Source organism: Dipodomys spectabilis, unplaced genomic scaffold (genome assembly GCF_019054845.1).
Source record: "Dipodomys spectabilis isolate Male_0828 unplaced genomic scaffold, ASM1905484v1 ptg000061l, whole genome shotgun sequence".
Classification (NCBI taxonomy): Eukaryota; Metazoa; Chordata; class Mammalia; order Rodentia; family Heteromyidae; genus Dipodomys; species Dipodomys spectabilis.
The window spans coordinates 6,229,028-6,252,361 of NW_024870738.1; the positions used below are offsets into that span (position 1 = coordinate 6,229,028).

The 23,334-nt window shown below is 42.1% G+C and overlaps 1 protein-coding gene and 1 non-coding gene across 2 annotated transcripts; both read left to right on the top strand.

Annotated features, from left to right (window-relative positions):
• The first annotated feature begins 6,181 nt into the window (after positions 1-6,181).
• On the top strand, positions 6,182-15,396 carry Scml1 (Scm polycomb group protein like 1). The gene is made up of 6 exons (XM_042680536.1): positions 6,182-6,256; positions 7,894-7,968; positions 12,104-12,208; positions 12,791-13,073; positions 14,676-14,815; positions 15,128-15,396. The coding sequence occupies exons 1-6, from the start codon at positions 6,227-6,229 to the stop codon at positions 15,260-15,262; spliced, it is 768 nt and encodes a 255-aa protein (XP_042536470.1). The 5' UTR covers positions 6,182-6,226; the 3' UTR covers positions 15,263-15,396.
• On the top strand, positions 8,468-8,574 carry LOC122108569. Its single transcript, XR_006147596.1, has one exon. It is a non-coding gene; the product is annotated as a U6 spliceosomal RNA (small nuclear RNA).
• Positions 15,397-23,334: the final 7,938 nt, after the last annotated feature.

A 23,334-nucleotide genomic window follows, 5' to 3' on the forward strand; every position in this document is an offset into this window, starting at 1 on the left:
CATAGATAGGGTAACTACAAATTGGCACTGGGGTACAAACCCAGCAAACATGGCTCCAGGATTTCTGCTGGTTCTCCAGCCTGTGCTTCTGCTTGGGAGACTATAAATAGCTTTCATCATGTGCTTATGGAAGCAAGCACAGAACCATTGCTAAGGCCAGCTTCTTTCCCCATTCAAATTTAAGCACTGACTAATACTCCTGGAAGCCAGTTAAGGTGGACATCTCTGGTGAATGGTTTCAGAGGAAAGGGTAAATGTTACTAGAGAGTCAGCACATTAAATGGCTAAATAAGCTAAATAAATAAATAGCTAAATAAGCTTAGTCCTTGTGTCCAGCTGGATGAATTCAAGTAAGCCTCAAAACTTAGTGAAAGGGATAAAGTCTATAAGGAAAGGAATATGTCAGACCCAGCCACTCAGCCATTATGCAAAGCGACCCAATGGCCACTTGCTAGTGGCTGATGTCCCTAATTCTAATCCTAAACTAGCTGAGACTATCTGGAGGATCTCAGTTCATAGTCACCAGAGGCAGAAAAGTCTACAAGATTCCAGCTCAAAAATCACCAGCAAAAGGCAGGATTAGAGGCATGACTCAAGGGGTGGCAGTACCTGCCTAGCAAGCTTGAGGTCCTGAGTTCAAACTGTAGTATTAGCAAAGAAAGAAAAAGACATGATGAAGGGCAGAGATGTTTTATTATGTGGTATAATAAAATATGTGGCACAGGAAAGTGGCACTGCAGTTTATCTTCAGTCATTTAAAGGGTACAAAGGTATAATGGAAGAATTCAGGGCAGGAGCCAAAGAACATGCCTAAAGAGTTCAATTTATGCTGGGGGCTGAGGGCTTATGTCTATAATCCTTGCTAGTCAGGAGGCTGAGATCTGAGAATCATGGTTCAAAGCCAGCCAGGGCATACAAATCCAAGAGACTTAAATTTCCAAGCATTGAGCCAAAAGCCAGAAGTGAAGGTGAGGCTCAAGTGGTACAGCACCAACTATTAGCAGAAAAAAAGCTGAGCAAGCTTCATTACCAACATCAAAAAAAAAAAAAAAAAAAAAAGCCCAGTTGTAGGTGTGGCCTGGTGGGTCATTATCTTGGTTCTGGTTCTCTCCAGGTTCTGGGTAAGTTTCTACCACAGTCATTTCTTCAGGGGAGCAATCTGGTTTCCATGAGGTGATTCCTCCTGCTCCTGGATGGAGCCTCATCATAATAGGTAATGGCCCTCATTTGGGGGGTGATCTGTCCTACAAGGCTTTGTTCCTTAGGGGCTTTTAAGACCTTTAACGTAATATGCACAGTGACAACGGAGACAATGGCTTAAAGCAAAGATTAAATACAAATTGTAGACAGCACTGCTGAAGTTTTCTCCTGCTTTTAGTTAATTTGTGGATCCAAGTAAGAAGCTAGTGCTTTTCAGCAAAAAGAAAGTAGAGAGAAGGAGGAGGGGAGACAGAGAGAAGGAGAGGGAGAAGGAAAGAGATGGGGTGAGAGGGAGAGGGAGGGAGGAGAGCGATAGAAATGTGAGATAGGGTGAGAATGGCAGCATTCATCTTTGAGATTGTCTGGGCTCTTGCCTGTCAGAATTTCTTATCCCTACATCCAGCCTACAAGTTTTTTTGTTGGGCCTGGGCACTGTTCCTCTGCCTCTTCAGCTCAAGGCCAGCACTCTACCACTTGAGCCACTTCTGGTTTTCTGGTGGTTTATTGGAGATAAGAGTCTCACAGATTTTCCTGCCTTGGCTGGCTTTGAATCATGATCCTCAGATCTCAGCCTCCTGAGTAGCTAGGATGACAGGTGTGAGCCACCAGCACCTGGCCAGAAATTTTCATTATTGTACGGTGTTTTCTGTCAGGGATTTCAGTCACTGCTTTTCTGCTAATATTTTTCCCTTTAAAAGCTGGAATCCCTCCAGGGAATGGAAATAAGGAGGGTTTTTTGTTGTTCTTTTTTTTTGTGTTGTCTGTTGCATTATCTGTCTTTGGGAGTGTAGGGGTGGCAGAGAAATACAGGGGTGAACAAAGGAACACACAGCAGTTGTACTCAGTAGTATTTATGTTGAAAATGTTACAAGTTGTCGGTGGGAACAAGAGGAAAAAACTGGGAGAGAGAGAAGAGAGGGGTGACATTGTTCAAAGAGAAGTATACTGTCTCTGACTTATGAAACTGTGCCCCCTCTCTCTATTTATCACCTTTATAACCATTAAAACAGTTTAAAAGGAGAATAATTAAAAGCAAGTAGAGATGGTTTCCTCCAAAAACTAATAACAGTAAAAGTGGTGATCATTAGCTGCAAAAACAAAAACTAAGGCCAAAAAACACCTGGAATCCTTGCTACGTGACAGTAGCTCCAACAACAGGTACTCAGAAAGCTGAGATCTCAGGATCCGCGGTTCAAAGCCAGTCCAGCCAGGAAAGTCTATGAGATTATCTCCAATTAACTAGCAAAATGCCAAAAGTGGAGGTGTGGCTCAAGTGGTGGAGTACTAGCCTTGCCCACAAAAGCTAAGGGACTTTGCCTGGGCCTTAATTCAAGCCCAGGGCTAGGACAAAACTCCTTAAAGACTTTTGCCTTGTCCATTTTCTCTGCCTAAGGTCTTTGCTCTCTATCACCCTATAGGTGGGATTACACACATGCAGCGTGACTCAGCAAAAAGGCAGAGCACACGTGACCAAAGCGGTTGAGACATGCGGGAGAGGGGGACGACACCAGAGCAATGGTCACTCCATGTTTGAAATTCCCCTCCCCCTCAGGTCTGGACATGTACCAGAGGAGGCACTGAAGCTCCGCCTCCTGCTGTCTCCCGAGCAACCCTTCCTCTAAGGTTCCTAGCCAACAGGTTGAGCTAACAATCCTGCCCGAATGTTTCTAGATGACCGCTGATTGGTCAGTGAAACTGCCCCGCCTCCGTTTGTGCACGTGGATACGTGAATATTTGCCCGCGCTCAACGGGTTCGCCACACGCTGCTCGCCGACTCGACAGCAGCCACTTGCCAGCTGCCAGCTGCCCGCTGCTCGCCGCTCGCCACTGGCCGCCGCTCGCCGGCCGCCCATCGCCAGCTGCCCGCCGCCCGCCGCCCGCCGCTCGCCATTCGACAGGCGCCTGTCGCCCACCGCCGGCCCCTCGCGGTAAGCAGTAATGATCGAAAAGGTGGAAAGCTGGGGCTTGGGTCAACACCCGGTCTCCGGACGCCTTCGGAGGCTAGGTAGCAAGTTCGGGTCCGGGGCCGATCATGATGGGTCTCTCTATCCAGTGAGACTTTATTCTCATAAACTTTTCTTGTCTCGGGGGTTGCGGGATGCGGAGTGGGAGGAGGGGAGTCTACACCTTGTCATTTCAACTTTTCCACGCGCTCGGGGGGAGGCGAGTTGGGTGGTTCCCAGGGACAGTTTGGCCCCTGATTAACTACTTGGTGCTAACTTTCTGGGTCGCATGGAACCTATTTTTTTCTCTTTTCTCTTCCCGCGTGGAGGCGAGTTGGAGGGGGTGTTGAAAGTGGGGCGGGAAGTGGCCCGGGAGGAGGGTGGGAGTTGCTGAGGTTGGTGGTGCCTGTGGCGACGCCGGTGGCGGCATGGGAAGTGGGGGGAGGCGGGGAGAGGCGGGGGGGGGGGGGGGGGAGACACGAGGGAGGCGTGGTCGGCCTCTGATGTGCGCAAGGAAGGAAGGAAGGGAAGAACTGACTCGTGCGCAGTTCAGATTTGATCAACTCGCGATCTGATTCCAGTACCATCTTTTGAGGTTCTGACGGAGATTTGGAGGTAACCGCGTTGGGTCCAAGACAACCTCTCCATTTCCTCCCTTTCGTTGTAATCGGATTATTGAAATCTATCCGCACGTGGAGCGGGTGCTCCCTCAAGATTCTGCTTTGCTTCGACCGGGCGGCTGCTTGAGAAAGTAAAAACGACCAAATGTAGGGATCCATGGAAAGCGGGGAGCCTTGACTGCGTGCTCGGGGTCTAGCCCGCCAGCTGTTTGGGTATTTACTAGAAAAACCTCTATCTTCACTGTGTTGGAAATGGTTTCTCTTCTCTCATCTGGCTTTATTCGGGCTTGGGGCACTTTTATGGTTTTGTAACAGGTATCGCGGAGGTCCGCTTGTGGCTGTAGTCATTTTTTTAACTTGCTTGCTAAGGTCCAGGGGTGAAATGCCATTTTCAGCTCTCAACCTTGTGATCCCTGTCTTGTTGAAGTGAACGATTGCCTTGCTGGAGTATGGAATCGTCAAGGGTTTAAGAAACAAACAAAATAACACCCAAGAGTTTAGATTTAGTTTAAATTTTTACTACAATATCCAAGTAAGCTTCATTTTAAGTAAATCTGGTTTCGCAGGATTTTGAGCTTAAAGAATTTGTTTGCATTATCTAGTCGTTTGAGCTCTCTTAATACAGTAGAAGCTGTAATCATTACTTGTGGGAAACAGTGGAACAGAATGAAAATGTATGGTAGGATTGACTATCATTGGAAGACTAAATTTTGTACATTACAAAATTGGGCAACACACTTCACAGTGGTGCAGTTTATCAAGCAATAATTGTATTTATCTGTGAAAAAATTGGGACACAGAGATGTGTAAAAATCCATCAAAAGTGAAATGCCAAATATTGTAATTTGAATTTCTTTTCAAGTGTTTCTGACGAAAACCTAATTTTTTGTCTGTTTGCAACATACCCTAGTAGAAAAAAAGAATTTTTATATCTGTAATGTACAATATGATTTCAGATTGAATGTCATGAGAGTGAAAATATATTCTTAAGTATTCCATGATGTTTTATTGGAAACAGTTTTATGTAAGTAGATAAACTAGATAATAGTAAAAAGACAATAGTTGATAATAGTCAAGTAAGACAATAGTTATTACACACATTTATTTGTTTAATTCCTGTATCTCCATGAAACTTCACAATTATTATCATTATTTTATAGTCTTGAAGTAGGAAATGGAGAATTTAAGTACTCTAAGTTGTCCATAAGTTATTTATACTTACATAGCTAGTAAGTGAGGAGGTTGTAGCTAAACTATTTTACTCTAGTCACAAGCCTAAAGTATTAACCCTCTTTGATGCTGTTCTTATGTAAGGAGACATGTGTGACGTTGCCTTACTGTTAAAATGTGAGTGTTATCATTGGAGAAAGCAGTGTTGTAACCAGATGGGGTAGTTTTTTATATAGCAGCTTTCCTTTTCAGAGATAGAACTTGAGTTAAGATTTTAGTGGTAAGAAATATGTTGTATCAATAAATCAAAGAAAAAATCATTTGATCATCTCATTATAAAGTGTTACTTGGTACGTTATTTGTTCAACTGTAAAATCTACATGCAGGATTAGCAGGGTACTTAGTGTGCTATGGAAAATATAGCTAACAATGCTCCTTATTGGGGAAGAAGTAATGGAGAATTTTCATATGTGTAATTATTTGATCTATTGTTTCTGCTTCTAGAAATGTATACCCCAAAACTACTTGCATCAGTGAAAGACTGTTCTAGAGTGTTCTTTATAAAAACAAAACTTTAGAAAGTAACTTGAATGCCCATGAATTGTTAACTGGTGAAATAACTCAAAGCCTGTTTACAAAATAGGACACTAAAAACTCATAAAACTATAAAGGCAGTGGTTTGGAAAGACTCCTCCTAATCTGTAAATTTTGCTTGTTTTTCAGCTTTGTGCAAGTCAAATTATACATTGTATTCTCTTTTTGTTGTTTGCCTTCTTTTATTCAAGGTCAGGGTTGTGAGATTCTCTTTCTTCCAGCAGCAGTAGATGGTTTACTCTCTGTTATTAATGTTTTATCTTTATCAAAAAACACCCAATCGTAGCTACTCTGGAGGCTGAGATCTGAGGATTACAATGAGACCCAGACTAGGCAGGAAAGTCGATGAGACTCTTATCTCCAGCTAACAAGCCAGAAGTAGATCAGTGGCTCAAGTGATAACCTTGAGCAAAAAAAAAGAAAAAAGAAATAAGAGTCAACACACGGGCCCTGAGTTAAAGCCACAGTACTGGAGCGTGCGCGCGCACACGCGCGCGCGCGCACACGCACGCACACACACACACACACACACACACACACACACACACACACCAATCAAGACTGTGATTTGAGATGGTATTCTTACTTATTTAGGGAGTATGTGGAATAACTTTTTGTGCATTCGTTTTCAGGAGTCTTAGGTCACTTAAACAGTTTGCTCCACTCAGGAAGTAGAATCTATCCTGTGTGCAAGACAAGATGTCTTCCATCAACAATGAAACCAATATGGTTTGTATTTTAACTTAAAAATCTCTGTTCTTTTCTGTGTTGTGTGTATTAACTTTTTAAAATCTCTTTACTCTTTTTAAAATTAATATAAATTGTACAAAGTGGGTTCATTTTAATAATTTCATACATATAAAATACTTCCATAAAACTTACCTTCTCTTATTCTTTCTTGTTTCATAAATCTTTTCTCATAAATGCTTAGGAAGCACTCAGATTATATTCACACAATCTCACTCCCTCCTTTCCCTCCCCTCTCCCCGGATTCACACTCATGTCATTCATTTTTTTCAGGGATAGATTCCGCATATGACAATTGACACATGATAATTAGCCTTTTTAGTCTAGCTTATTTGAAAAAATATTTTTATAAGTAGTTATCTATAGCTCAATTCCATATTATTTTGAAATAAAAACATTATATGGCTACCAAGTGTGCTTATTTTAAAAGTAGTTCAAGGCCAGTGCACTAATACTTGGACCACACCTCTACTTCAAGCTTTTGCTGGTTAATTGGAGATGAGAGTCTCAGATTTGTCAGCAGACTGACTTCAAACCTAAATCCTCAAATCGCAAGTTCCTGAATAACTAAGATTACTATCACCAGTTTTAAGATTAATTGGTCAGAAAATTTAAGTGCTTAAACGTTTCCTATTTTGTCCACAGAGTGGCACTGTTGGATTATTTTAAAAAATCCAGTCATGTAACATTGCTTTGGTCACCTAACAATTTGCTTTAAAGACAGCTTTAAGCCAGTTGCCAGGGCCTTACCCTGTAATCTTAGCTACTTAGGAGGATTGCAGGAACTAAACTACCCAAAAAAGCCAGAAGTAGAGCTGTGGCTCAAGTGGTAGAATATGAGCCTTGATCAAAAAGAAGCTCAGAGCCTGCACTCAGGCCCTGAGATCTAACCCCAGGACAGGTACTATGAGAGAGAGAGACAGAGACAGAGAGAGGAGAGAGAGAAAAACAAGGCCTTGGTTTTAATCCCTAGCGCCACAAAACAGAATAGCAACAGTAAAAACTAGACAAATAAGCCTTTAAAAAGTAAAATGGAACTCAAATTTTTGTTCAATTCTTCTCAACTTTTCTAGTTCCTTCACTTTAATTTTTAATAAATCTTTCTCAGGTAATAACCCCAATATCTACATAACAATGATGATACTAATACTGCTTTTTTATACATTTCAATAAATACTACGTATATCACTGTTGTAATTTTAGTTGATAGCTGCCTAGTATATTAAAACGTTACCATTTTAAAGGCAAAGGAGGTATAAATTGTGAATATACTATAGAATTCCTTGATAAAGCCATACTTAAGGAAATATTTTTTTATCCTAATATGAGCTCCTAATCATTCCCCCATCCCACCCCATTTCTTCCATAGCAGGACACATTTTTACTGGAAATGTAAATCTAGATTCTGCTGAAAATATATTCTTTCTTTCCTTAATTGGCAATCATTATTTCCGTACCCAAATTATGGTGATTTTAAAAAATTTTATCTCTTGTTTTAGGTTAAGAATTTGAGAAGGTTGATATAAAAAATGTAAACAAAGTGGTGTCTCTTCTGTGGTGTAAAGTGTGGCTCTTACTGAGTAAAACATTAACAACTATTTCAAAAAACTTTTAAACAGAGTGTTGTTCCGGTCACCATATTCACTAGAGGAGATGAAGAGGCCTCTATGATGGATGTTCTTACCCATTGTGAGGTAGGAAAGTTCTCTCCCCCTCCTCCTCCTTGTGTGTCTCCTTTCTTCTCCTCCCTTCCCCTCCCCTTTCCTCTCCTTTTTCTTCTCCTTTTTCCTTTCCTTTATCCCTGTCCTCTCCTCTGTCCTCTCCTTTTTATATACTTTGCTCTTCCCTTTCTATACTCTTTCTATCCTGGAGCTTGAACTCAGGGCCTGGGTGCTGTCCCTGAGCTTTTTGCTCAAAGCTAGCACTACTGCTTGAGCCATAGCTCATTTCTGGCACTGTGTGTGTGTGTGTGTGTGTGTGTGTGTGTGTGTATGCATGTGTGCATGTGCGTGCGTGCATGTGTGTGTGTGTGTGTGTGTGTGTGTGTGTATGTGTGTGTGTGAGAGAGAGACAGAGAGAGAAAGAGAGAGAGAGAGAGAAAGAGAAAAGAGAAAGAATGCGAGAGTGCGTGCACACATACACGAGGGCCTAGATACAGTCCCTGAGCTGCTTTTGCTAAAGGCTAGTGGTCTGGTGTTTGCTTCAGCAGCACATATACTAAAATTGGGATGATACAGAGAAGATTAGCATGACCCCTGTGCAAGGATGATACATAAATTCGTGTAGCATTCCACATTTTTACAAAGGAGAAGGCTACAATGCTTGATAAGAAATGTACTCATGATCTTGTCCATGTAATTGTAACCCCCTCTGTACAGTATTTTCACAAGAAAAATTTTTTTTAAAAGGCTAGTGGTCTGTATCTTGAGCTACAGTCCACTTCCTGTTTTTTGGTATTTTATTGGAGAGAAGAGTCTCACAGTCTTTCCTGCCTGACTGGCTTCAAACCACATGATCCTCAGAACTCAGTTTCCTGAGGTAGCTTAGATTACAGGCGTGAAACACTGGTGTCTAGTCTAGGATGTGTTTCTTAAAGTACCCAAATAAAAATTCTCTCCATCAAATGGTGCAATATCTGATTATTTTGTGATCTTCACTCTATTATGCTGATTTTTAAAACAATTTATAGTTAGAATAGCATTTATAAAATGGTATATGGGAAAATTTTTATATGTGAAATTTTTGAAATAGCAGTATGTATGGATAGAGTTTTTAAATATGCATGCTGATCAAATGTAGTTATGTTTCTTTAGACTAGATTGTGCAATAGTGAATTAATTTGCCATATAAAATCCTTAAAGGAAATTAACCTATTTGGAGGCAACTTAGTATGTGCCTTAAATGCTATCAAGATTCTCATTTTTTAAAAAATAGCAGCCAACCAGTATCTTTTAGAAGAGGATATCTTACATAGTTTTGAGGGATTTTTTTTTATAAAAGTTGTGTGGCTTGAACTAAGGGCCTAGGTGCTGTCCCTAATCCTGTTTGTACTCAGGGCTAGTGCTCTACCATTTTGAGCCACAGCTCCACTTCCAGTTTTTCAGTGACTGATTGGAGAAAAGAGTCTCATGGAGACTTTTTTGCCCATCTGTCTTCAAACTGCAGTCCTCAGATCTCAGTCTCTTGAGTAGTTAGGATTATACCCATGAGCCCCTGGCACCTGGCATGAAGGATATTTTATTTTATTTTATATTTTAATTTTGTAAATCTTATTATAAAGGTGATACACAGAGGGATTACAGTTACATAAGTAAGATAATGAGTATATCTCTTTTTGAACAGTGCTACCAACTCCCTTGTTTTCTCCCGCTTTCCCTCCACCCCACTCCCTTCTCCCCCAAGTTGTAAAGTTCATTTCCAAATAAATTGATTTGTTGGTAGAGATTGATAGAAATATGTAATTATCATGGATTTTGTGATCTGCCTCTCCATGGGTAAATAAAAGTTTATTTTACAAAAAGTAAGCATTTTATCCTATAAAAACTCTTAACTAGAATGAGCTAAGTAAAAGATTGGGCTCATCTTTCATTCCAACTAGTGAGGACACCAGAGAGCCCTTGTCATGTGGGCAACTGAACAAGCTCTTGAGGATTGGGCTGTGTAGGGAAGCAGCGGGACCAGGCCTGCAATCTGACTTGCACTACAGGGACCCCCAGTGAGTGTGCCAGCTGGGGAGGAAGTGGCATCTTGATTGGGAAGTCCAGAAGGGGTCCTTTTGAGCCTCCATCCCCTCCCACTTGCCTACCATGCTTTTCCCTGTGTGTTGTTGGCTCGTTGCTTCCTCTACCACCTGCTGCCTCCCTATTGCAGACTACAGCACACAGCTCTTTACTCCTTTTTCTTTCCGGACAGCCTTTTTTCTACCCAGCCAAGTACACAGTGGAGATTGAGAGCAGAGAAGAAGCCTAGGCTAGGACTGTTCTTATCATCTAGCTCCCTGTCCTTTGAGTTCTAAAGTTCCTGTCTCTTCTCTCCCAGAATCCAGGGGCCCTGGGGTAGTAAAACACACACACACACACACACACACACACACACACACACACACACACACACACACACACACACACACACACACACACACACACGGTTATATCCTGATTCCTGTCCCTCTATCCAGAAAGCCTACCCTTCCTCCCCCCCCCACCCACCCACCCACTGGGTTAAACCCTGATTCCTGTCCCTACAGCCAGAAAGCCTGCCTAGGGCCATCCTTGAGACCCTTCATAATCATTGGATATAGCCATAGGAAACTTCCCAGGGGAGGCACCTAGTTTCTGCATATTCCCTCACTCTCCTGGGTTCAGAGACCTCCCTGTATTGGGCATCCTCTCCTCTCTCTGGCCTCTGTTCTTGTCATTCTAACACACTCTCCCTTCTCTGGAGGACCCGGATCCTGCTTTTTTTTTTTTCAAAATAGACTTTTTTTAATTGTGAAAATACCATACAGAGGAGTTACAATTACATGGGCAAGATAACGAGTACATTTCTTCTCAAGCATTGTTGCCTCCTCTTTTGTTTCCCCTTCCCATCCCTTCCCATCCCCTCTCGCCCCCCCTACCTAATCCTCCCCCCCCCCCCACCAAAGTTGTAAAGTTCGTTTATCGGCATAACGACTTGTACATCTCATTGTTGCAATGGGTCCACCTGTATCCCTATTTAATTTTTTCCCTTCCCCTCCACAAATTATACCAACATCAAATACAGTGAAAGCAGGGGTTATACCGCGGGGAAGGGACATACAAAGCAACAAAGAAATCATCTTATAAATATGTTAGAAACAATTGCATGAAAGAAAAAAACATTTGAATACTTATCTTGGGGTTCATTTCCCTAACATCAACTTATCTGACCTTTTCTGCTTGACTCAGACATATGCTGGTTATTGCAAATAAGGGAAACCATGGGACCTATGTTTTTGGGGGCCTGGCTTACTTCACTTAATATAATTTTTTCCAAGCCTTTCCATTTCCTAACAAATGGGGCAATGTCATTCTTTCTGATGGAGGCATAGAATTCCATTGTGTTATACTGCTGTCTTGAGGATGAGGCTTCCTGCTTTCTCTCTGGCTGTTTTGAACATATGCTGTCCTTTGTGCTCTGTACGCCTTTTCATGTGTCCTCACCTTGTAAACGCCTTCCTGACTGGCAGCAGGGTTCAGACTCCCTGTTCTGAACATGCTTAGCTTCCCCTTCTAACTTGTGCTAAGGAAAGCAGAGGTTATAATAGATTCTAATAGAGTTCTGAGCAGTTATCAAACCAGCCTCCATACAGTATGTCCTTAGCTGTATTAACATAATGCTAATGCAACCTTTATGGCCTCCTGAAAACCCCAGAAGAGAAATTTTCATTCCAATTCTGTACAGAAGGACAGAGACTCACAGAGAAGTCAGTGACTTGGATATGATCACACAGCTAAAAAATGGCACTTCCAATTAATCACAAGGCACTGTATGGAGGGTGATATTTTGCCCCTTTGCACATTGGAACATTTTCCTTCCAAGAGAGCTGCTTCCGTGATGGGAGTGGCTGTAGCCCAAGTAACAACAGCAACTTCTGATGTGAGCAGGTCAGAGAAGTGGAGGAGCAGGTTGAGGCTTTGTGTCTTAACCAGGTAGGCTTGGCTCCACCTCCAAACAGACCTTTCCTCACAGAGAAGACACGATATTTCTGATGGCATTTTCATTGTGCCTGGAAGTTCATATGTGGCTTTGTGGCATTTTCAGATGTCACTTCTCAAGCACAGCTACTAATACCTTGTATCCTAATAGGTTATACATGATGCTCTTCAGAACCTGGATAAGAAATGCGATATCATTCATAAAAAATTAATGAGAATCCAGCGCTTGCGCAAACAAGCCCTTTGGTACTATCGTGTAAGTGTTTAAAGATATTCTCAGAACTCTGATAAATTTCTGGTTTTTAAAGAGGCCAGAGCTGGAAGTTGTTTCTTTTTAAAAGTAGCAACTTGGGTCTGGGAAGGTGGCTCAGTGGTAGAGCGCTTGCCTTGCATGCCTGAGGCCGTGGGTTCGATTCCTCAGCACCACATAAGCAAAAAAGAAAAAAGCCGGAAGTGGTGCTGTGACTCAAGTGGTAAAGCGCTAGCCTTGAGCTGAAGAGCTGAGGGACCAGCGCCCAGGCCCAGAGTTCAGGCCCCACGACCAGACCCCCCCCCCCCAAAAAGTAGCAACTTCAAGCTTAGGGTGATCAATACCTGCTATAGTAGTAGATGGCAGGGGCTGGGGGTGGGGAGAGGATAAAAGAAAGAATACTAAAGTCTAGGTTTAATAAATATATAGTATGAGTATTTTTCTGTTGCATGTATGATTTATACCACACAAAATAGAGGACTGAAGAATCTAAAGTAATCATATAATCAAAAGAAAATAAAGTTTTTAATGGTTACTCATTTTCTTTTTTATACACTGTTGATTTATGCTTGGTTTGTGTCATTTCAGAATACCGTGAGATTTTCATGCAGAAACAGCTACATGTTTTCTAGAAGAGCTAGAATTATGAAAAATAGAAATAGACGCTATAACACCAATTTGTTCTCCTCTTCTGAAAGCTGTCTTGACACCAGCATACCAGTTTGCAGGGAGGAAAATGATAACGAGGGTAGTACTGTGGACACCCCTGATTATTTTGATGAGCCCCAGTCAGCTCTGGAGGGATCTGAATTTAGGGAGCTGGAGTCACCGACACTGGGAGAGAATTCTCAGATTCCTACATCTTCTGTTGGTGAGTGCCGATCATATTTCAGACCTCATGATGGGATGGCAGTCTGCTTTGTCACCTCTTGAGAATTCCAGTAACCCTCTTTTCTGCTGAATCTTCTACAGCAATTTCTCCAACTTCACTGGACCAATCGATGAGCCATTCAGCCCACAGTGGACTCCCCATAGTGGAGTACAAGCACCCCGAGTCATCTGCATGCATCTCAACTGATTTTGGTGAGTTTGGAATGAATTCTGTGTGGTACAAGTAGCATTGTTTAACCTGTGTTTGTTAACATCCTCTGGGCCAGCTAGTAGAAGCTGTTTCCTATTTTAAGGCCTGGTTTGGGAGAAGTTTATAATGATGACTAATGTTTATTGTGAGTAAGGTACTGTACTCACCAACTAACAGGACTCTTCTCCCTGTCTTCTCCCCTGAGGCCTGTAATGAATGGCCCCATTATGAATTTTTTAATCTTCTATTTTTCTTTAGCTTTTGTCCTAGATAAGGTAACTCAAAACATGCTTAGGTGGTAGACAAGAAAGGATTTACCTTTGGCTAATGCACACACAGAAAAGGTCAAATTTGTATTGACTATCCTTGGTTAGAGAAACAAATCTTCTAGCAAATTACATAACACACTAACTTTAGGTTGCAGTGCTCTGCTTGAGTTAATGAGTACTTTTCCCAATACAAAGAAATTTCCCAACAACTTAGTGAACAGTTCAGCTAAAACCTGTTGACCTGTGAACACCTTATTTCATGTCTGTTTTTTTTTTAATTAAACATGTAACCTTTCAGAGTATCTACTGCAGTACAATTAAACATGAAAGAAGAATTAAACAAAATATTGTAAGTTACTTCTTACCTAGCTCAGAAGAATGTAATTGTTTTCTTTAAAATTCAGATTAACATTTAAGCCATGACAGATAGTAATCTAAAGATTAAAAGTGGTTCTAAAAATATCCACATTGAAATCATAAGAGATTTGGCAAAAGAACTAAGTCGGGTCTCTAAGATAATGGAGTTTCTGAAAGTGTTTGATTAAAGTGAAGAGTTTCAGGGCTGGGGATAGCTTAGTGGCACAGTGCTTGCCCCACAAGCACAAAGCCCTGGCTTTCGTCCCCAACAAGCATCACAGAAATGTAATGAAGTTTAGGAAATTATAAACCTGTAAATTTGGGGAATTTCCATATATTTAGTAAACCTAATTTAGATAGACTAGGAAGAGATTAAAAGAGATATCAGGGGAAATTCAGTACGCTTAAAGTAGGAGAGTAATGGATTAGGTTAGACAAACCTAATTTAATCCAAGAATTGCATCTTTATCCGTTCTTGCTTGTGACCCAGGAAACCTTGGGTCTGTGATCTTTGAAGCTGTCAGGTATCTTTTGAAGCTGCTCCTGTGATTCGGGAGAGATCATGTGGAACACAGTTAGGAAGCTGTCCTCATATCATCTTTATTCAGGCTTCCCCCAGATTTTCACATTGGAGTCTCAAGTTCTTCCTTGTGTACTTGAGAGAAAGTTCTAGGAATGAGACCACTCACTACTCCCTACCTTAACATAATTTCTTTCAAAATAGTGGTCACATCAAGTGTGATTTGTGTTTGTTTCTCTATTGAAGTTGAAGGACTTGACTCTGTTGTCCTAAAACAAGAAACCCTTGAGGACCCTTCAACTTGGTCTGTGGATGAGGTGATTCTGTTTCTGAAGCGAGCGGAACCTCAAATGGCATGCTTCCTCGCTGGTCTCATCCAGCAACATGTAATGTATCTTTTGATCTTTTTTTTTTTCCTCCCTAGCAACCCTAATGCTGTGGAATGTCCTCTGTGCAGACCTTTCAGTTAGTTTTTTCTTCATATTAGAATATATTAATTATACAGAGGGATTTAACCGTGCTATTTCCATAATGCGTATAATGTACTTTGAATTCACTCCATTATTACTTCTTGTTCTCCCTCACCCCCATCAGTAATGTTGACATACTTATATTCCTAGTCCTTGTCAGAAAGATAAAGAAATAACTGCTGGTCAGATACAACAGTGTTAATTATTATAAATTCCTTTCGTCTGTAGGAAATTGATGGAAAAGCCCTGTTACTTCTTACAACTGACATGATGATGAAATATATGGGGTTGAAGCTAGGATCAGCCTTAAAGCTATGCTACCTCATTGAAAAGCTCAAGAAAGAAAGACGCTTCCCAAATTGAAAGAAAACCCATTTGCAGAAATTTTGATTGAGTATACCAAATCTTCTTAAATAAAGGCAGTTTTCTGCCCTTAGATTTGTTTTAAAGAACGTTCTTCTAAAAGTATCTTATATCTAGAATTTGATAACTACAATATTCTAACAAATCAACTTTTTTCAAACCTATATCACATGTTCTTCTTATTCTGGTTTGATTTTTATTCTTTATGTCTTTTGATATTTTGTATAATTTACAAATAGCGTTTTGTACCTGAAACAACAAAAACCACTTGGCATGGATTCCTTTTTCTATGTAGAATCAGAACAGCCAACACACACACACACACACACACACACACACACACACACACACACACACACACACACACACACACACACACACACACACACACACACACACACACACACACATTCCAGGACTGACAGCTCCTATAACCTGTGGGAAATTTTTCCTCATAAGGGAATATAAAGGCAAATGTAGTAAGCATCTCAGATATTTTAGCTCTGATACTATTCTGTTTTCCAGAAAAGCAATAGCCACATAATGTTCTCATTTCATTATATCTTCACATCTTTCATTAGTCAGGTTTAGAAGGAAACGCAAATTTATAAATTTTCAGATCTTAGATAGGTTTTAGGATAGAGTGATGATTCCATGTCAGATATTGCACTTATTTAAAAGAGTGATTTGGATAGAGTCTTACTATATTTTGTTCAGATAAATAGCTGTTACCATAAAACTTTCCTATTTTAGCTAACATTAGGAATTTAGCTAGGAATTTGTTGTTTCTATATCTTTGTAAAGCCCTCAATATCCAAGCTTTTTACATACATATTTTATTGCATGTATTTATTCCTCACAAGCATAGTTTCATACTTAAATTTTATTCTATATCTGAGCTATGCACACAAGTCTTTGGAATTTAAAATGGTACTTTATACTACTACAGAAGTAATGCTCAGCTACATGTCAGCTCAAGGCTTTTCTCCTGTAAAAGACATCTGGGTCATTTGCCATCACTCATAGCTGTGCTCTTCAGGGAATCAGAAATGGTAGATTGGTTTCTATACAGAGAAGTTCTCTGACTTGTGCCATATGTGCTGCTAAGCTTTGGAAGAAAAACATGCACCTTATTATTTTGTTATTACTTGATCTTACATCGTGTACTGTTTAGTGTAACATAAGTAATGAGAATTGGTGCTAGTATTATTAGCCCATTTTTATAAATATTAGTATGTTCACCAGAGATAAGGATTCTTTTTTTTAAAGAAAACTAAGTGTACTTTATTCACAAGTGTCAGATGCAAATGAGTGTGCATGGTGTAAAGGATTCCTTCATCCATGTTGCTCCTTGTGCAACATAAAACACAATTCTGAAGCTTGGCCTTTCAAATTGTTTGTATGAAGATCCTGTGCCCAGTTAAAAAACCCTCAGGTGTTTGAAAAGTACTGTGTTCCACCACTTTGGGATTTTAAAATATAATAAAGTTAAATGACTGCATTAAATGCCAAAGCCTCCAACTTTATTGCACTTATTTTCACCTTATTACAGTAATGTATGAATTTATTAAAGTTGAAAAACAGTTACTCCCATAGATTTCTGTAGCTTTTTATATCTAGCTACTTGCGTTTTAGAGCATGCCTTGATTTCTTTTGGTAAACGTAACCAGGAACAAAGGGCAGTAGTCTTAAAGAGACCTGATGAGGCCCTCAAGAAAAAAGTTTAACTGTCATCAAGGTTTATTTCTGCTCAAAACATTCGTTGCTGACAGTATTATGGGACTGTGTGAGTTTACTAGAAAATACCAATCTCCCCCTGTCCCAAGACACCTCCTCTCATTGGTGTAGTTGATAATACTGGCTGATTTTTTTTTTTACCATTGAGGCTACAGGTCACCTCCTTGATATACCTGGTGTTGTCTCTTCTGCCTTCTGATCCCCAACAGGATCCCTTGGCAACTCTGTGTGAGAGCTAAGTAGCCTTAATTTTCTGGCCCGCATGTTTCACCTCATTTTGTTTATCTTTGCCTTTTGATTTCTCTACAATATATTGCTTTTATAATAATGGTTCAGTTACAAAAATACCAACACCATTATAGCCAAACCACTGAGGAAAATCAAAAGGAAACAAAGCATGGCCATTTAGCAGGTGACAACTGTGAAAACATAAGGGAAAAAGCACAAATACATCTATATATAAGTAGGTTAAATGCCCACATAGAGAAGATTCAGAGTTTAGATTTTAAAAGCAATTATATGCTTTTACCTACTTTGTCGTATGTCTTAGACATTAAAAAAGCTCAATGAAAACTGATCAGCAAGCAAGCCAAAAGTAGGTCAATACCCAGACAAAGAATTACAGGCAAGAGCAGGCAGCATATCAGGATTAGTTATATGGTTATAGGAGGTTCAAATACAGGTATAAAATTGTGGATGATCAATTACATAGAATCAAAAAGTAGAAAATAAGCCCAGAAAGACCACATGGGTGTTTTAGTAGAAATATGAGATATAAACAACTTGGAAAAAAGGCTCTGAAAAAAATGACATATTGATATAATTGAGAAATACACCTTAGATTCAACAAAAGGTATGGTAGTAATCTAGTAATACCAGCACTCAGGACGCTGAGGTGGGAGAATCAAGAGTTCAAGGCTAACCGAGGTTAAATACTGTGTACCAGATCAGACTGGGATACATAATAGGACCCTTCACTGAAAAGCGCTCTTTTTAAGAATCCATACAACTTCACACGACTGAATACCCACCAAATCACAAAGCATAGTGTGAGTTACAGAAAACAGTGTTGCCTATAGTCTAGGACTCAGAGTTAGTCTTCCGAGGGACTAGTAAATCAACACTCACCACGTGTAATTTTTTTTTTTTTTTTTTGCCACGGTACTCTTCTGAACTTTCTCCTCAAGTTCCAGGCCTGTGTATTCAACTGTTGATGGATGTCTGTACCTCTTGGTGCTCAGGCATCTCCTACAACCGAGTCCTCTCCTGTTGTCTTTGCTATTGCATTCTTTCAAAACCAGCAGTTCCTGCTTGTTCATTACCAGCACCCTGACCTACTCATCTGTCCAGTTTCCCAGAATAGTGGCTGCCAGTGGAAGCTCCTGTTGACCACTCCCCTGCAGTCCTGAGCTCACCAGGCCTCCGGCATCCCACCTCTCATGATTCCTCTGATTGCACTTCCCTCTTGCCCCTTCCTAGGCCTTGCAGCCAAATAGACACTTTAGAAATAAACTCCTCTAGGAATACCTTGGTGCTGAACTCTGGGCCTGGACGCTGTCTCTGAGCTCTTCAGCTCAAGGCAAGCGCTCTACCTCGTGAGCTACAGCACCACTTCCGGTTTTCTGGTGGTTTATTGTAGATTAGAGTCTCACAGATTTTCCTGCCCTGGTTGGCTTTGAACTGCAATCCTCAGATCTCAGCCTCCTGAGTAGCTAGGATGACAGGTTCACCACTGGAGCCCGCTTGACATCTTTATTTCTACAGAAGCAAGATCATGTTAGCCTTTGTCTTTACTTTTTTTGTGTGCTAGTCCTGAGGTTTTTTGTTTGTTTGTTTGTTTTTGCTTATGGCTACTGCTTTATTATTTAAGCCACAGCTCCACTTTTGGCTTTTTTAGATGTTAATTGGAGATAGGAGTCTTGAACTTTCTTGCGTAGGCTGGCTTCAGATGGTGAGCCTCAGATCTCATCGTCCTGAGTAGCTAGGATTGCAGGCGTGAGATCCCGGGAAAGTGGGACATTCCTTGGCATCCCCTTGAAAACTTAAGTAGACAGCACAGCATAGATATGTAATCTCATTCTCCCCTTGCTTTCTCTCCCCCTTCCTTTCTTCTCCCCCCAGTAACGAACCAATGGAATCCACTCTCATAGCCACTGGGATATAGACAGCTTCATAGCCTCATGGTGTGATTCCTTTAGAGGAAAAACAAAACGCGTATATGGAAGTTGCTCCCGGTGGGTTGCCCCGCCCCTCCCCAGTCCCCAGGAAGCTCTTCCTGAGTCCCTAATGTCCAAATCCCTACTGCGGGCCCGGGTTTTGCTGCAATGCAGCAAGCACCTGAGACTTTGTCAGACTCACTAGGGCTCAGGCCAGGCCCCACGTGCCGCCCTGCCATGCGCAGCCGAGCTGTGTGCAGGGTTCACGCCCCAGGTGGTCACGCCCTTGGTGCGTTATAGGGTGGCCAGCAGCGTTTGTGATGGCGTAGAACAGAAGCGATGCGAGCACCGTGCGCAGGGCCCCAAGTGTCCCGTGGGTCGCCATGCTGCAGTGACTTTCAAAAGTCACTTCACCCTCATCCTTCGCTGGCACGGGGGATTCAGCCTGCTTCGTCCCGCTGTCTCCCCTGAACCCCAGGGGGGGTGCTAGGAACGGCGGGGTTGCCTGGGGAGTGGAATGTCACGATCTGGGGACGGGACTGCGGGCAGCAGTGCGCAGTAGGGATCGGCCTGGAGGCCTGCGAGGGTCACCCGAAGCTCTGCAGCTCCCGCGCCCCCAGCGCCGGCCTGGTTCGCGGGAGTCTGTCCTGGGCTGGAACCCCCGAGGATCTTGAGAGTTCCCTTGGGGTGACGGGTGCGGCCCGGGTGGAGGAGCGACCAAGACCAGCGGTGACTCGGGACGCCCCTTTGCCTCCTCCCCTCTGGCGGGCTGGTGCTCCCGGCTGCTGCCTGCCTCCTTCCAGCTCCCTCAGGTATTGCAGGCCCTTCCTCCCCGCTGCGGATTCCAAGGCCCACGCCCACCTTTAGGGCCACGTTTCCTCCCCCCAAGAAACGCTGAGGTCGCCCTGCCCCTTGGGCTCACCGCTCTGAGCGTTGCCCTCTTGGCTTTGGTTTCAGCCCTGGAGGCAGCTTCAGCGCGGGCTCCTCTCTCCTGGGCTAGGCTGCAACCGCCAGACCTCCTGGGAATCAAGGGTGAGGGGCTACTTTCTGAGCCCTCGGAATATCAATCCGGATCGGTGTCCTCGTTCTCAAACACTGGCCAGCTTCCTTCAGAGAAGGAAATTCCCTGTAGTCGTTGCAGAGTTCGCACAGCAGGGGGTGCTGTCTCCCAACGCAGACAAAGTGGGAAGAGGCTGGTTTCTCTTCAGCAGGTGGGCCAGGAAGTAATGGCTCTTTTGAGTTTTTCAAAATTGTTTGACTACAAAGGATCCTCTTCCAGTGGTGGAGACGTCAACACGCCTAAATTCTATGAGCAAAGGATTCCCTTTCTACATTTATCCCAGAAACCGTTTTCTGTAGTTAGTTATTTCAAGCTCCCCAGTTTATATAGAACACGTGTTCCCCTGTGGTCACCCATCTATAATCCAGAGTACAGTTACATAAAGCACATTCTTGAAAGATCGCTCATTCACAAAAACTGCTGCTGTGTCTTGTGAGGTGAATTTTAGATTTCTATTACAAATAAGAGTTTACCCACTCTAAGACATCAGCTTCTTAAGAAGGATTTGGTAAAAGGGGCAGAGGGGTGGGGCGCTGGTGGCTCCCACTTGTTATCCTAGCTTCTCAGGAGGCTGAGATCTGAGCATCACAGTTTGAAGCCAGCCGAGGCAGGAAAGTCGGGGAGACTATTACCTCCAATTAAACACTAGGAAACTGAAAGTACATCTGTGGCTCAATGTGGTAGAGTGCTAGCCTTGAGCACAGAAGCTCAGGGACAGCACCAGGCCCTGAGTTCAAGCCTCATGATGGACAAAAAGGGAGGGGGGGGGTCAGTTCCAGTATACTTTTGAATTAGCCCCCAAGCCCCTGTGATCATTAGGCTGCAGGCTTCTGTGTCTGCACAGCCTCTCAAAGTCCCTATAGTGCTGCACTTAGGGGCACTGAAATGGGCCCTGTCACTGCCCCGGGGGGATGAAAGACTCATCCATTTTGGGGGCCTGTCTACTGAAAACAAGATGCTCAAAGCACCTCCTACATATAGGCCCAGGGACTGACTTATCTAGTCAGTCTATCTCCATCAGCTGCAGGATCTAAGGCAGATGGGGATTTATGAACATGTGCCACTGGCATTCCACAGCCAGCCTTGGTTCTGGGCTTCATTCTCGCAGCCCATGTTTCTTTTCCTCCTTTTCCAACGAGTCCATTGTATTGCTTGGCAGCCCAATGATCAACCTCTCCCTCAGGCCAAAAGGCAAGGAAATAAAATGGCATTTATGTTGGTTCAATTATTAGTCAGTGGTCTGAGAGAAAGCATGAAAGTGCCTAGTTAGAAGCCCACCTTTGTGGAATCTAAAGATATGCTAGCTAGAATGAAAGGCTTTTAAAAATTTGTGAATTCTGATGGCCATTGCTTGTCCTTCCCACTTTTTCTACCTATAAACAAAGTGTAACGTGAACAAATATGTTGCATACTTTCTGTGTGCTTTCTTAGTCTTCAAATACACTAACTCATGGACACAAAGACTTTTTATTTTCCATTACAGATGAGGGGAGGGATGGAGGCTGAGATGTTACATGACTGGCACAAAGTCACATAGGGAGGAAGGGGCAGAGATAGTAATGAATCCAGATCCCGTGGCTATAAAGTCAGTCCCCCTAACTGCTACTCAGAGTCTCTAGCTACCTCCTTGTTTAGGTGCAGTGACACGAATGGCTTCTAGTTTGGATGCAGAAACATTTTGTGCTTAAGCGTTTCCCATATTTCACAACAGAGACATGCCTGGATTTATAGAAAGATTTGAAGGTTCATTCAGCCAGGTGAAAGATTTAGAATATTCTCATTTCATTATAATTCAGTGAGATACATAAAATGATGAAATAGGGTGTAGAAAGAAAATATTGAACCCATTTGTATTGGTTTCATTCCTTCAAAATCTTGATTTTTGCACATATTTTATAATGTACATACTGGCTCAGTAGTCCACGCATGTAATTTATTTTAAAAAAAATCCACAAACCCTGGGGAGGCAAAGGTTCAGACAATTTCTTTGCATGTTGGCAATGAGATTTTTGACTATTGCTTGCTTTATGGTCTGGGCATATATCTATGAACATGCAGATACCACTTTTGCATAACATACTTTGTTTTGAAAGCAGAGTGAACCATTTGAGCTAAAAGAACCAAGCAGTGCTTCTTTTGTGCAACATGTATTATGGATTCCAGGTATTTATTCTTTGTATATCTGGGTTTCCATGTGCTATATTGCTTGGTCCGTGAAGGGCATACTTTTACTTTTCCCATGAGCTTCAGTTCAATCCACATGCAGTAATAGAGGGTCCCCCTAAATGATTAGCATGGCCTTGGCCCTAGAGGAATTCATGGCATAGTGGGACAGAAAAGCCATCCTTCCCATGGAAAGAGGTGGATGTGCAGGATGGCTCTTAGCTTATGCTGGAGAAGTCATGGGAAGCTTTCTGGTGGCAGAGTTGTTCTGAACTAGACCGTGAAGGGTTAGCCAGGCTAAGGGGGTGCAAAAGGAGTGTTAAGGAGATGGACACTTAAGGGTAGTACATAGAAACAAGGGCTGGGCAGGCCCAAAGAAACATAGGTCCCATGGTTTCCCTAATTTGCAATAACTAGTACATGTCTAGGAGAAGCAGAAAAGGGCAAAAGCTATGTACATATGACCAGATAAGATCTTGCTAAGTGAAATGAACCCCAGGATAGGGACATAGTGGTTTTATCTTTCTTGCTGTTGTTTTTAATGTACTTATAACGTACTATGTGATTTTTTTTGTTTCTTTTGTATGTTCTTCCCCCATGGTATAACTCCTGTTTTCACTGTACTTGATTCCAGTACCCTGCATCTTGTATATATATTTTTCTTATTTGGGGAGGGGAAGGGAAATAACAAAATGCTGAAATAAGGATACAAGATTGATCCCTTGTAGCAATGAGATGTACAAGACACTATGTTGAAAATGACCTCTACAACTTTGGGGGTGGGAAGGGAGGAGTTAGGGAGGTGGGGAGGGATGGGATGGTAGGGGAAAACCAAAGGAGCCGCTAACAACACTCTATAGGAAATGTACTCATTACCTTACTCATGTAAGTACAGTACAGTATTTTTACAATAAAATATATATTAAAAAAGAAACAAGGGCTGGGCAGTGCCAACT